Genomic DNA, 16,449 nt, shown 5'->3' on the forward strand with positions numbered 1-16,449 from the left:
TATAGTGTATGATACAGATATCATTATGCCAAAGAAACTCTAAAAGCCTGCCACTACCTGCATAAAAAAGTGAAAAGAGCAACATCTTAAGTCATAAATCCACACATTCAAACGAGACAAATACTTTTTACTTGCTCAGAAATAAGCCTGTAGCCCCCCACTTAATAAAGATCTTACTGAATTCACATAAATCAATTTATTCTCTACGCAAAACCAGTATTTTTTTTTTCTAGTGATAGTATTATGTCTTTGTTAAGTTTTAACTTTGTTAAGTTAATATGTTAAGTATTCTTGTCTTCCTTGAAAATTTAGGTGTAGTTGTGGATGTACTTTGTCAAGCCAAAGCAGCAGCAATGCCTAATTTTTGCCAGGTTAAAGTTAGCTAAATGTGAACCCCAGATTATTTAAAGGGTCAAATGCTGATATCAAGAATATCTGTAAGATTAAACTCTGCATGTTCACTCATTGAAGACTTTATGTAGTCACTTTATCTGAAAATGAGAACTGTTACTGTTTTTCCCGAGTATGCAAATTAAAGTAACCTCTTCTGATTCATTTAATGAAAGCATATAACTGTCTAGGTATCCTCAATTTTAATCAAAGAAGTTAGAGCAAAATGGAAGAAAACAGATGAGACAAAATTTAAAGGTTGAGGGGCAAAACACAGAATGGAAATATGCTAGTTTATGTACAGTTAATAAACTACACCAGCTTATTACCCATGCTGTTCTGTTAGGAGTGTTGTGGGTCCGTTTTCTAGTGGATTGGGTAAGGATGCATCTCCCATTTTGCAACATGTAGAGCTTAATTATATTACTTTACCATTTCAACAGACACTTAAGATACTTAAATCTTACTGCTTCTGATTCCATAGCTGTGACACATGTGTGAAGCTATCACCCAGTACAATTTTGCACAGCAGCCAGATCATATTCTTATGGAAGAATACAGCGAGCAACATTATAGATAAAATAAACCACACTGACTGAGACAAAATGAAAGACAGAAAACCCTGTTCCTTGTATACATAAAACGTCTATTCCAGGAAATACCAGCAGTTACAGATTACAGAAAGTGCAGAAGCTGGAAAGTCCAATTATACGCTACCTAGATTTTTAAACAGTTTTTAGAAATTTGAGATGTTTATCATCTATGTGTCTTATAAAAGCTCTTCTATTTCTACCCCACCTGCCATTTTAATATCTGAAATGAGAAACTTCAGTGCAGAAGCATGGAATGGCAGAATACTTTACACCAGTAAAAGTTTGGACTTTTGGACTCTCTTTCCAGAGATCTAGCTCCAGTTAGACTCTGCTCAAAAGAGGCCCAGTTAGATCAAGTGGCTCAGGACCTTGACCAGACAAGTCTGGAATATCTCCAAAGCTGTCCTCACCCTCTCTGGCCAACCAGTTTCAATTTTTTTTTTTTCATATTAAGTAGTAGTCCAAAGTCTGTCCTTCACCATGCACATTCAAGCAGGGCCTGGCTCCACCTCCTAGGTATTCTGTCATTAGTCCATAATCATAGACAGCAATAAAACTTCCCTTAGTCTTCTCTTTTTCAGGCTGAACAAGGTCTAGCCTCCCAGTCTTTTGTCAAATGTCAGGAGCTCCAGCACCCTAAACATCGTGGTGACACTCTGCCAGACTCGCTTCAGTATGTCAAAGCCCTTCTTTACTTGGGAGCACCAAATTGGACAGAGATTCCAGAGCTGGTCTCACAAGTGCCAAGTAACGGGGAAGCATTATTTCCCTTGACCTGCTGGCTAACCTCTTACTAACACAGCCCATTATGTGGTTGGCCCACAAGCTGTACTGTTGCATTGGGTTATTGAATCCCACATTTGCTTTTGTTGAACTTCATGAGGTCCCCATCAGCCCATTTCTTCAGTCTATCAACAAGGTCCTTCTGAACGGCAGGCCTGCTTTCCAGAGATTTGACTGCTCTGGTATCATGACTCAGTATTTATGTGCCATGCTATGAATAACTGCTTTTATTTAGTTTATAAGATTCGACAGCTAATCATGTTTGAGTTTAATGCATAAAGAGAAAGAAATGCCTCAAGAAAATGCAGTACAAGGGGAGGCAAGTACCCTGGTAAACAGATGTCCTATGCTCACTTTAATTCCTGTCATGGAATTTATATGGAAAGGGGATAAAACTAAAATCACATTAATATGCATACTTTCTGTTCTTCATTGTACTTGTGTTCTTATTCTTACTCTCAGTACTAAAATGGTATCTCCTCTAAAAGTCCATCATAGGATCCTGTTTTAGGGATAGCTTAAGCGTCAGGTTATGAGAGTAGTCCTATTAGAATGATCTCTGAAATCAAAAATTATGGTATTTCTAATACACTTCTTAATTCAGCAGGAAGCAATGTGTTTACTACCAGACTGTGCTGACTACTCTCATCTTAGCAACAGATAATCTGGCTTTCCTAATGACATCTTAACTCTTGTGTGAATGTAGGTGGGAAGGCTTGGGCCCTAGTGGCTTGGGAAATGGGAACTAAAAATAAGTAACACTTCTATATTAAAAAAATAGTTGACACTTGTACTTAGCAACTGGGTCAATTGTAATCAAGTCTTGTGACATGCTAGCTTTTATACTGGAACTAACTCAAAGGAGGATGACAATACATAGGTAGTGACCACTGAGTGGATCAAGTGATTCTTGATTTTTTGCTTAAGTGCCTGTGACAAAGGTTCACAAAGCCCTATCTGAATTCAATCAAATACCATGGACAATATAGACCAGAAGCTAGCAAAATGACCTCTTTACTTCTGAGGAGAAAAATTGCACTAGTCCTGGCTAATTCTGTAGTCAAAGGGAAAAGGAAAAACAAAACTCCAAAACAAGAATAAAAGGAGAAAGAGGGAAAGAACAAATCTCCATTTACCTCAGGCTCCCACAGTATCTAGCAGAGAAGGTTTAGGGAATACTATAGCTACAAAAGAAGCTTATAATAATAATTTTCCTGAATAGTCATACAACACCCGGTGATCTGTAGCTCAAGGACTTCCTTAACCAGATGCGACATCTTTGTATTCAATAGCCTTCAGTAGATTTTTTTTTTTTCCCCATTAAGTTGTGCAATTCAATAGCTGTGAGCTCATTTTGGTTATATTTAGCTGAAGTGCAGCCTGAAAATGACTTTCAGCGCTCCTCTATATTGTCTGTATGCTACAAACTGTGGATGGAGAGGCTCTGATGACACATAGCTTGCTCACTCTGCTATCAAAGGGCAAATGCCAATTTAAAAGAAAGGGATTCTTAGTAATTTCTTAGAAGGTATTTGCAGGGCTGACCCATGAGCCTGATTAAAACTAGGTTTTGGTTCCTGGCTGGAGTCTACTATTGAGAAAGGCACTGTTATTCCCTTAGTGAATATACGGAGCAAGGAGAGGAAAAAAGTGGCTTCTCTGCTATACCTCTCATGTCTAGAAACAGCAGGTAAATGAACTTTCAGATAAATTAAGTTGGCACTGCCTTCGGTTGAGAGGCATGCATCAGCATCCTATGATGAACCAGGAAAAAAGCCCTTTCCTCAGTATTGGTTTGTGAATGTTTTAACCTATCTGTTAAATCCAGAACCTTGCCTGTTAAATCTCAGAACACTGTTTTGCAGTAGTTGAAACAGAACACCATCAACCCCCTGCTGCTTCATGACACAATGAACCACCTTCTTCTGTCTTCATTTGTTAGAAGACCTTATTTTCTTCCACAGAAAGCTTTCTGTGAGATGAATTCTTCAATGGAAGGAGAGAGAAATTCAGCAGCATTCACTGAAGCTGAGTCAAACAGCGGCTGATGACCCAAGATGCTCCTGCACCATGGAGCTTTGCAGGTGGGACCAAGAGAAGCAGGTGGTTTTGAAGCTTTCTGCCAAAAATGCCGTGTCTCTGTGCTGAGGTTTCAGTCTGGCTCTTCACAATAACATCAGAAAAATATCTTCATTGCAACAGGTAAAAAGTGGGAATGTCATACAGTAATACTGTGTTTGAAATTTTTACGTAATTTTCATTTATGTTACAATTCCCTGGATTTTTCTTCTGAGTTTTGTGAGGCCTGTGCAAAACAATCTTGAAAATGGTTTTATGCAAATGACTAATTCTTTTAGGAAAGCTTGAGATGTTAAAACTCAGTACAGGCCTGGTTAACATCTTGCCCTAAGAAATAAACTGTTGCCATTTTTAATTCAGTCAGAAAGGATTTGAATATTCAGCTAATGGAGGATAAAAGATTAGTAATTTGCTACATAAAGGTTCAAAGACTTTAAAAATTAACTTCTCTTCCTCCCCAAGCATTTGAGTTACATCCTGTCTTGCAGAAAATATTTGCATTATCGCATCTCTACAAAACCTCAGAAACACAAATCATTGTCAGCACTGATTTGTTTAATTACTTTCAAGAATGACAGCAATTTCAATAACCTACTACCAATGGGACCTTTTTCAGACTTCAGCATCATTCCTTGTTCCCAATTCTCCAAAGTTTATATAAAGAATTATTGTGTTGTGAGTACCAATACGTGGTGACTAGTATATATAAGCAACAAACCTGTTAAACACAGGATCACAAATAAACACAGTATTAAAATGCACTTAGGAGAATGCTTCTTTACTCTTACATTTGGCTCCTAATCAAATGCTCCATGGAAATACTGTTTATATGTATGCGTGTCCACAATTAATTATAGATATAAATAATACATATATAACAATTTTTCTTCCAAAAGTTAAAACACAGTCAATTGAGTGTAAAAAATACAAAATACAACAACCAAGAATCTTCCCCTTCCTCGGAGAAAGAAAACAGTGGCAAAAAAATACTCAAAGAGCTAAAAGATAGAAAAGCAAATAACACCTTCTTCTCCCAGCAAAACCGCATAAATTTGCACTATGAGCAACGTTCACCAAAATGCTCTAAAAACAACAATATTTTACCAGGACTGAAGACCTGAACAAACAGCACACTTTATGTAACCATAGCAATCAAGCCCAACGTGAGAAAACCCTAATAATCTTAGATTTGTAGCAGCGTGAAAAGTCTATTGATATTAGTGGCTATAATAAGACATCTTTTCCTCTTGATAGCTTTTTCCCATTCCAACGAGAATGACACAATATTTACAGACATATAGATAATAATGAAAAACTGTTTCTGTTTATTTTCTATTTACTTTTAACCAATTCAACCATTACCCAAGAGAAATGGTGTTTTCCCAGTATCCCAAACATTCCCAAGCAATGTGTAACCAGAGAAAGCATTAATACCAGCAGGGTTATTTTTATACTGAGTGATGGTTACAAACACTTTGATGCCCAGACAGCTTATTTACAGTTGAGATGCTACTAGTTGCACCATCTTTGCACTCATCTGGAAACACTGGACCGATGCAGTTAAATTATTTCCCTCTACATTTTCATTTATAACTTTGGTAAGGTATGTTTTGCAGTATCAAAAAAACCCATTGCCTAGTGAATAAAGGTTTTTTTAATCGATTGATGTTTCAGCTACGTTCTTTTTAATGTATTCATCTATGTATATTAAAAGAAGTAGAGGATATATAGGGAGCTGGTGTTGACCTTATAGTGTGTTAGAGATCATCATTACATTCTTTTTTTCATATCATCAAGGTGCCACTGCACACACAGAACTTCAGTCTTCAAAAAGAAACACCCTGGAGGCACCAAAAGTACTTTTCCTAACATCTGATGAATTACACTAAAAGGTGACTTGCATGTTTTTGAAAAAAAAAACAAAAACCAAACCAAACCTACCACCAAAGAAAAAACATTTTTTCTCTCTGATCTAAGACATGTATTTCCCCCTGGATTGTTTCTCTCTTATTTCTGAGCACAGAAGCTGGCCTGAGTTACTGGGATGTTTAAACTTTCAGGCAGGTACAGTTAAGTGAAATCCAGCCCAACTTGCGGTAGCAATGCACTGAGCTCTCAAAGTAGCTTAAGGGAAATCCTGGGGTTTTTTTCATCACTTTTACAGGAATCTAGCGTCCTTGGACAAGAACTTTCTCACTCCTATTTGAGTACATTACTTAGCCATTATGAGTATCTTTTAAATTCAAGACAACCTCCTTTTATTTGGCTTGGATACGCAGGTGACGATGATACCTGTTTACACTTACGGCTGCAGTTGTTTAGTCCTTACAGGAATGTATCATAAGACAAAACATTTTTAATGGTACGTCTTGTCCTTCTGTGTCCCATCATTAGGATCCCTTTGCCCATATTTGATAGCGTTGGGTAAAAAACAAGGAATCTTACTTTCTACCCCCTTTTTTTCCCCAAACTTTATGCCTTAATATTTAAGGCTATAACTTGAGTTGGTGGTCTAAATGATATAATATCAGAAACCTGCAATTCTGTGTGTGGATCAGCAGACAGCACAAAAATACAACAGGGATTACACTCCTATTCTCAAGTGAACCTGAGCAACCATATGTACTTGTACGCATATATACTCCATGCTTTACTAGTTACCCAAAACTCAAGCCTCTTCCACTATCGCTACCTTTTTTTCTTAGCCTTTTTTCAGCCTCCACTCCCCACATATGGCCAGGATAGAAGCAGAGTCACTGACAACACAAAGAAATTCCCTCCAAGATAAATACATCCAGAGGAGTCTACAGAGGCGTGTAGCTCACTTTAGAGAAGATACAAACATTTGATCAGTTGAATAGCTCTCAAAACTTCACTATTTATACTGCCTGAGTCTCCAGTAATTACAGTGGGAGATGAGACACTTAGCTCACGTGCAAAAACCCAAAACAAATTCAATAATTTTCATCTGAAGCCAAATCTTACCCCAAGATCCATTCTTTCATAGAGCATAGCTGTTAAAATTGAAGAAGGGTTTCATGCTTATAAACTGGGATTCTAAACATTAATAATTTATTAGATATGGGCAAATTATTGTGAGATAACAGAAGTCACTGCTCAACTAAATGCAAAGATTCTATCCCAACATACAGATTCTGTCAACAAGAATCTGAAACAGACAAGAAAAATAAGTTAATCATAAAAATTACATAGCAAAAAAAGATGTGCTCTGAGAAACAATGCCCTGATGTTTAGTAACATAAAACTTCTTAGTTTGTCTTCCCGCATGCAGTTTCTATTAAGTATATGTTGTCTGTACTACAGCACTAAGCTTTCCATATGGGCATTAAATCAAATTCCAGTTTGTTACTGATACACCCTGCATGAACAGATACTCCCTAAAGAGTAATCACCCCACACAGCACTTACACTGGCATAATTTGGCATAAGTGAAACGAGCACAGTAGTACTAAAAGGCCTCAGAGTCCTTTCTAAATAATTACCAGCTTGTTTTCTTCGTACATATTTTCCAAATTAGTACAATGAATTTGAGTACTTGAACACCATCTTTTGGACTCTCCCTTAACAGAAGAGCTCATAACTGTTTTCTTAATCATGTATCTCACCAAATTACAGCTGTCTCAATGAAACGACGCCAGGTCCACGCCCTAGCTCCAAGGGCAGTCAGCATGGAGCAAACCATCCGTGCTTCTGCCCTCTGAGCCTCCCAAAGAGAGAGACCATAACCAAGCCATGCCATGGAGAGAGCTCCTGGCCCAGGCTGACTCCCAGACTGTGCCCAAGAATTCTTTGGGACAACACTACCTGAATCAGATCAAAGCATGACCACTCAAAAAATGATGATCATATTCCAGATGGAAGGAATCTTCTTGGTCACTGTCTAATTTCCTACTACACGCCACGTCTATTTTCTTTCTATGACTGAAACAGAGTGGACTTCCAGAATATGATTCCTTGCTTCCTGAGGTGATCTAGGTGTGTTTTAATGTTTTGGACAGCCACACATTAATTTTACCTGAACACAGACAAAATTAAATGGCAATAATTTAACCTCCTGTGAACAAAGGGTATACTCCAAACACACCTACACTTCATTGTAATCTAATGGATCTTGCACAGAGCCCACTACATCTCTGTGAGCTTTGTCCAGGAGCATACCAATGAACGTTACAGGAAAAAAATCACATCCACAATGAACTTCCTAGAACGATAATACGTATCTGTAGATGTGAAATACCTAACGTAAGTCATAGGATAATACACCTTAAAGAACCGCAAGTTTCTGCCAATGCCTTTCTGTAGGGATGTAATTTAGTTTTAACATTTTGCTGGCATCTAGCCTGTTTTCAGGGTAGTGTATTCTAGGGAAGTTATTTTCCCTCCACTGTTTATTCAAACTTGCAATGTACTATGAAAGCATTATGGTAGCTACTGCAACTGAATTATTACTATATAACATCTGAGTGTTGGAAATATATCCCTAAACTAGCAGTCAGAGTGACAGATGAATGGTGTTTCTCTTAATCCTAGGGGAAAAAAAAAGTGAAACACAGCATTCACAGAGTGATGCTCTGTGCATTCCTTCGTACATCAGTTCAGATTTCTGATAGGAAGACCTTTTCTGGTGGGGGAGGTGGAACTATAAAACAAATGATGAAAAATGGGTATTTACAGACTAAGACAGAGGTCAGCTTTGCAATGATGTTGACTGAAGTTTTAACATAGCTACACTTGATTTTAATAACACGACATGGTAAATTTGATAGGGGTTCTGATACAAAAATTTAGCAGAATTGCCATTACCATTCACAAAAATCACAGGCAAATATGCAGCTAGTTTTTCCTATGGATAGTTCACCTGAGAGGTTCAGAGTAGCAACATAAGGATACAAACACACAAAAGTGCATCTCTACCCAAACTGCAAAATAAGGAAAAATACCAAGATTTTAAATGAGTATGCACCTTTTCTCCATGTTGATCCAGCCATATCCCAAAAGAATCCCAACTCTCCCCTCTAAATGATTTTTAAGAGACAGAGGAGAGCAAAACTGCAATCCACTTGCAATGTTTTCTTTCTCATGGATTCTGTCATAGAGCAGACAATAGAAGGGAAATTGAATTCCCAAGTACCACCAGCTCTGGCTATTCCAGAGCCTAACTGTACACTAAAAAAAGGGTGTTGAGGTAGATCATTGTTAGATTTTATTCTGTAGAGACTGTCGCCTGTTATGAAGACAACTTCTGCGATCTAGATAGCTCTCCCTCATGTGCACACTTCATCCATGAACTCGAGCAGTTTATTCCATCTATAACTGTTGTTACTCTGAGAAGCAGCATTTCACTGGTGTTTTACTGCTATCTTAGGCATCAAAATACTGTTATGAAGTGAGACAGCTGTTATTCCTGGTTTTATTTTGTTTTGATTCTGCCAGTACAGTTGTCTGTCTCGCCACTATTTATTGCTATTATTGAAGTTTGTATAGTAAGTCATGATCACAATGTATTATGATGATATGTGATGATATATCACATATTATGACAAAGTAATGTGAATTTTGTTTTTAATTTTTTTCTGAATTTTAGAGTACTTTTCTTTGCACATTGCTATTATTACTGGTTTAGAGGTAGTCCCTTTGCTTCAAAATAAAACCACAGGATGCAGTAAGTTCTATACACAATCCTAGAAGAAATGTCCTTTCTATTTAATATGACAGCGTTAGTGGGTGTTTTTCAGTCAAAAGCGTAGAACTGTTTGTTCTCCTTTAGTAATGTTTGAAAGTGGCTTAGAGTTTTGCTTACTCCTCCGTGGTACAAATACAGAATAGACCTCACAGAACAGCAAGCGATCTCATGAAGTCTTAACTCTAATTTTATAAAATGTTTTAAAAGAAATGAGTATAAACAATATTTACTTTTTGTATCATAACTGAAACCATACTGTTAAACAATCACATCCTGTTTAGCCCATAATGACATCAGAAATATATGTTTATCATCTGCTTTGGACAACTTAGCATGATTTTGGCCCAAGGCAAAGTGGAACTGAAATCATTTACAGTTGTCCAAACCAAGATAACCACACATTTCTGAAGTAATTGATACCTAAAAGGAACACTGCCTTTAGATCACAGTTCATGATTTAAGTATACTAATTCCTTAAAGAACGCTGTTAGAATTTTTAAAGTGTCTATTGGATTTCCTCCAAAACTTAGTATGGATTAAACAATCTACTGCACAAAGAAAATGTGATACGCCAGATCAGCCCATCCACTAACAACTCGTCCTTTAGGAATAGATCACATTTCCTACTATCTTTGATTACTTTCCATCCACCTCAAAGTGACAACAAAATCCCAAACAAAACAAAGCCAAAAATATAGGAAACATTTTGAATAGCATGTCTCAAGCAATCTTTCACGTTTTGTTGTTAGTTTTAAAAACTAGTAAGGAAGAAAATAGTATTGACTTTATACCTGTATATAATTCACGGATCTACTCTAAAATAAGTAGATCTTGATTTTGTCTTTTTTTTTTTTTTTTTTTAATAACATGGAAAGAGATCAAGAGTTCACAAAATGTAATAAAGTAGAGCAATAGAAGAATTACTTTATATATATACACACATACATAAACACTACAGTTCATGAATTATAGTCTAGTGAGAAAAAACAAAACATGTAGTCAGATGAAACATAAATATTTGATTACAGGAACACATTTCTTGACAAATGCAGAGTCAGACTTGTCCTTGAGTAGTACAGTGAACTTCATACTTCTAGCAACTTAACATTTTGCATAAATATATAAGAAAGCAAAGCAAAGCAAAGCAACCATCAGTTTCCAAAACACAAACAGTGGTTGGGAAGAACTGTTCTACAACACTGATTCTCAGCTGGGGAGAAATGGGGCTTGTTTCTAGCCAATTTCTTAGAGAGTATGGATTCTTGATTAGGTTTTGAGTAATTGTAATGGGGAGAATGAAGCAGAAACAGGACTGGGAAAGTCCCAGTTCTGAAAAGGGCTCCATTAAGAAGGTAAAATGAGAACTACAACTAGGCAAGGATAAAAATGTTGTTATTTCTTTGAATTTTTCATGAAATCCTGAAAGTTAAATGAGGCTTTAATAGTCAAATATTAAATACCCAAATATTACTGAATGCAGCCACCACCTCAGCAGAGAAAAACAAATTAAACCAAAGTAACCAGCTTCTACTACTGAAAGGGTATAAAAAGCACTCTAAAATAGCAAGTTTCCAACAGCCACATATACAATGGTACTGAGTAAAAAGGAGAGAAATTGGCCCGAACACTAGTGTGGAATTCTAATTGTGTTCAGGGCAAAATTTTGCCCTTGAAATCCAGTTGCCCACACAAGACATGAGGAGGAATTGAGCATGAACAAGGGCCATGGACTGTTCTTCATATTTTCTATGGACTGGCTACTAAAAAGAGGGTAGCTTACAAAAAATTTAGCCATAGGGACCCAAGCCAGGCCATGTCACCTGCCTTCAGGACCAGAGAACTGGCCCTGTCCTAGTGTATTGATTAGTATAGATACAGCTTTTGGATCTTAGCAATACTTCAGAGTAAATGACATTCAAGAAGGTGCTCTACTGATAGAGAGGACATAGGTTTGATAAGATCTATAAAGCGTACTTGCCATTACAGCTAAACCTCAGTGAAACTGAGTAAAACTGATATCAAAACCAACTGGTATCAAAACCATCATTCCACAGATTTGCATGCTAAGACAGTTACACTGCTTCTTGATCCCACCTAGCTTTCTGAGAGTGATGTGGTACTGCATTCTGTTAAAACAGACATAATTTTTCGTAAGTACACAGGTCAGAAAATAGGATTTGAAAGGATGGAGAGAAGAGCATATACTGTAGCATGTTTGCACAGAATATTTTCATTTTATCTGTAAACTGTATTATATGAAATGTTATATGAATGTAGTCCTCAAATGCTATTGAAACAATTTTCTAATGAGAGGAATAATGAAAGAGAAAAAAAGGATCGAGAAAAATGCATGTGAAATGTTTATAAATAAAATCTGCTTTCTACAGGAAGGAAATACAAATATATGGCAGACAGAAAGATCCATAACTACCCTTTCATAATTTTCCTTCTCAGCATGCATGCTTAAATACCAGAAAACATTTGAGGGAATAGGAAAAATATGGAAATAAGTTTCCTTTAGCCCATCTGGGCAAAAAGAAAAAAACCATGTAACAACAACACAATATGCAGCATGAAAAAGGCATCAGATCAGTATGATGTATGAAATATTTCACAGTTTTCTGTGCCGGAGCTGGGTAGCAGTAAAAGAAAAGAATTACCTCCATCCGCTCTTGCTTGACATCATCAATCTCATCATCTTCAAACATGGCTAAGAGCTCTCCAGTCTGGTCAATGGAGTTGAGAAAGTCTTGAGCAAGCTTCTGGCGTTTGTTGGTGTTGTTACTGTTGAATTTATCTTCACAAAGGTAAGCAAAGAACAACAAACTTATTTGGTTTCTCCAAATATCAATGGATGTCCCTACGAGGGACATGTCTTAGAATCAGATGCACCACACAGAAAAGGCCTGTTACTGCTTCCTCATACAAGCTGTGCTACCTGATCAAGGTATGATGTCACTGTTGTACTGCAATAGCACTGAAGTAAAAAAATCACCTTTAGTGTTTTCTAGTATAGCCTAGTGGGTTTTTGTAATCTAGAGAAACCTAGTCTACTGCTCATAGATCATAATTTCTCAGTGAAGGATCCACAGTGGTCAGAGCTGAAGATGAAGCTACCTTTCTCTGGTTGCACAAAAACCTCACTCATAGAAGAGAATACACAGAGGAAATGTTCTTTCCTGAAAGCACAAAGAACATCCTCATTACCTACAGCCTAAAGCAAACCATAAAACAAACATTAAGATGCAGCTCCACAGGTGATGGACCACTGCTCTACAGCAAAGCCTAGAGAACCCCGGTAAGGTGATCTCTGTTGTTCTAAACAAAATAGCAGCTATAAAGACATTAGCTTCACAAAACAAAATTAATGGCTTCAATTACCAAAGCATGACAGAAAATGCAATCTTTATTTTCCAGATGAACCGTGTCTAGGAAGCATTTCATGAGCATCTAAATAGCTTATGAAAACTGTTTATTTGTTTTAAACAGAGACACCAACTAAAGTATTAAAACCCCCAAAGCTGTCAGGTAGGAAGCTATACTGAAAATAAAATACCACAGGCAAATTAAAACTCAAATGAGTTGATAAAAACTCACCCACAGATTGACTAAGTCAAAGCAAGTACTACAATGTTTACCTAACGTCAGTGTGGATGCTCAGAGGTACCCAAACCAAAGAATTCATCATAAGGGAAAAAAATAAAAACAAAAGGCTCTAAAAAAGGAAATAAGTGCAAAAAGTTGTATATGGACATTGCTAGATTTTATAAAGGTTTGGCAGATTTAGATTTACTACAATAAGTTTTAACTTTTTACAAAGGAAGTGCTAATTCTTCTATCAATATAAACCAACAAAACTTTATACTGGGAAATTATATGGCATAAATTGATATATTTTTAAATCAAAGAGCTTTTCCTTTAAATACATGGGTTATAAAATCTGTGGCTTGCTCATGGAATGGGGAAACAAAAGTGTTTCCCATTCTTTAAATTACAGATTCAAAGTATAATATGTTAAAGCACACTGAAAACAAGCTCAGGTCATATATTAGTATTCAGTGACTTCAAATTATGGATTTTTTTCTTAAAACATGTCAAAACCCTTCGATGACAATTTAACAAATGTCCATTCAATTGCACACGGTAGCTGCCGCATTTAAATTACATATGCTGAAAACAATTAGACCTTTAATCAGCACCAGTTTCTTTACTTCAACAGAGTTCTGACATTAAGCAGTCTTACTTATTTGGATGGTAGATGCAAATAATTACTTCTGAAGTATTTCAAACAATAAAGCAGAGATTTTAAACCAAATTACTCTGAAGACAATATTTTTGTGTCTTTAGCTATCAAGCAAGACATTAATACTTTGCATTGAGCTGTTCAGTGCATTTACAAAATACTAAGTTTCCCCCAAATTAAGTAATTTTTTTTCCTACCTTCAAGGAGGTCATCTTCTTCTATTCCTTTGACAATTTTAGATTTATAGTCTCGAAAAAACATGTATTTAAGTAGCCTTCTAAGCTTCTTCTAAGAGAAAAAAAATACATTTATATTAATTAGTATTATATAGTTATTTTTTATTTAGACTAACTTTGTAACACACAAACATACAAATGTGTAATACATTACCCAGTAAATATAATTCTTTAAATGTTCATAAGTTTTGATTCTACAGGAAATCTATATATAGAAAATGCATTAAGGTCAGTAGCATTTCCACATCAAGTATTATTTATTTGAGCTCCTTGGTACTTTGTTTGTCTATGAGGCAGAAATGGATTTGATTTTCAGAAAGCAGAAATTCTGAAATCAGGCTTAGGGCACCCCAAAATCTTTGCCAAGTTTGGAAATCCAAGCCCACAAATGCATATTTCCATGAACTTTGTCATCCATATTAACTACTGTTTCAAGTATAGCTTTACAGATCATATCAGATAAAGAAAATGCAATTGTTTTTCACATCCTGATGGTTTTTTTATTTTTATATGGTTTTAGTCATTAGGTTTCACCTATCAAACAAGGAAAGAAAAGCAAAGGGGAAAGAAAAGCAAAGGGGAAAGAAAAGCAAAGGGGAAAGAAAAGCAAAGGGGAAAGAAAAGCAAAGGGGAAAGAAAAGCAAAGGGGAAAGAAAAGCAAAGGGGAAAGAAAAGCAAAGGGGAAAGAAAAGCAAAGGGGAAAGAAAAGCAAAGGGGAAAGAAAAGCAAAGGGGAAAGAAAAGCAAAGGGGAAAGAAAAGCAAAGGGGAAAGAAAAGGGGGAGGGAAAGGGGGGAACTAAGGAAGAAAAGGAGATGAAGGAAGAATAAATAATGTTGATAAAAATACCTGACAATATTTTTTAAATAATTTTGAAATTTAAAGAAAGAAAATTAATCTGATCTTTGTATGGAAAATTGTTTTTGTAAATTATTGACCTGCTCTACTTACTATCCAGAAGAAGTAAGACCATCCCTAAATTTGGAGATTTTAGTGAGGTAAAGTACAGGAAAAATATTATAAAGAAAAATCAAGACAGGATTTACTGACAGCCTAGATGACAAAAATCTAACAGTCACAGTCAAACATCACATCGACACTCTGCATAACTAGGGGGAAATTAGAATGATTGATTTTTAATAAAAGGCACATAAAGAATTAGGATCAATATTTATACCATTATTAAGAAATTGTATTGAGCTCTGAGGTACACTACCCACCCTAAAATTCAGTGAAAAAAAAAATCTACTGATAACTGAATTCACACAAAAAAAATTAGATTAAAATGTCACACAATTATTGTACTATGCACAAAACAATTGCAGAACAGCTATACTTTTAAATAAAGCTATTCATGGTGATGGATTCCTTTCAGAGCAGTTAATCAATCACTTTAAAACTTGCTAAACAGCTTACTATGTAAAGTAAGAAGTTTCTGTCTTATTACTATACCTTATCTTTGCGCATTAAGAACAGGAGATCTTCAGCAGAGATGACTCGAGCTCCTCTCAGCTGAGAAACTTCAGCTGCTTGCTGCAACTAAAATAAATGAATAAATTAGGACGGCTCTTTCTGTATTGAAAAATTTATTCACTAGGGTTTGTTTAAAATAAGTTCAGATAATATTTTGCATGGTAGTGCATAGCAAAATACAAGCTATGCACTAAAAGAGTGCTGGGAGTGTCACTCACTCGGTTCTTGTTACCCAAGAAGTGAATAACAATTTTATGAAAAGACTGAAAGACTTTTGACAAATCTCAAGCAATAGGGTTTTTGTTTATATTTAAAATGATTGCTTTTAAAACGTGCTACATCCCTTTTTTTTTTCTTTCCTTGTATGTTCATTTTCTGGGCTAATGTCATACAATTCTCTCAGGCAATGTAAAAATGCCAGATTCTTGCCATAGCACTTTATCTGCAACTGTGGAAGGGTGGGTGATCCCCCTCACAATTTTTTAGAATAACAAATACTAATTTTAAAAAGCTTACCTAAGTATTTTTTGAAATAAATTCTACCCCTACTTGACTTATCATTAGTACAAACCAGATGCACATGAAGAACGTTTTTAGGCATACTCTTATTTTATTTGAAAGAAAACTTTATTTGAAAGAAAGAATTGATACAAAACACCAACTCTAATAATAAAGTAATTGGAAAAACCTTATTGAGCAAACCAGGCCATTCAGATACAAAAGAGATAAAGATGGGATTGAGCAATGAATGCCACAAAAATTGATAAGAACTGGCCAAAAGTGTGTGAATCAAAGACCTGTCCTCACCTCCATGACAACAGTGCCACTAAAGGCCTCAAACTCCTCAAATTATGCTGCAAAGAGCAAAAATACTCTTTGTAAGGGACTAAGCACATCAGCCTTGGATTCCCCTTCAGTAGGTGTAGGAAATCGGGCTAGTTTATACACAA

General features: G+C 36.1%; 1 protein-coding gene across 4 annotated transcripts in view; it reads right to left on the bottom strand.

Annotated features, from left to right (window-relative positions):
* The window catches only part of SUPT3H (SPT3 homolog, SAGA and STAGA complex component), a 278,497-nt gene that overhangs the window by 77,004 nt on the left and 185,044 nt on the right, over positions 1-16,449 (bottom strand). For all 4 annotated transcript variants that reach the window (XM_074895503.1, XM_074895502.1, XM_074895501.1 and 1 more), the window contains 3 exons: positions 15,479-15,565; positions 13,990-14,080; positions 12,210-12,346 (listed from right to left, as the gene is read on the bottom strand). In XM_074895503.1, coding sequence (XP_074751604.1) covers positions 12,210-12,346; positions 13,990-14,080; positions 15,479-15,565 — 315 coding nt within the window. The remainder of the gene's footprint in view (positions 1-12,209; positions 12,347-13,989; positions 14,081-15,478; positions 15,566-16,449) is intronic.

This window comes from Athene noctua, chromosome 1, assembly GCF_965140245.1.
Source record: "Athene noctua chromosome 1, bAthNoc1.hap1.1, whole genome shotgun sequence".
Classification (NCBI taxonomy): domain Eukaryota; kingdom Metazoa; phylum Chordata; class Aves; order Strigiformes; family Strigidae; genus Athene; species Athene noctua.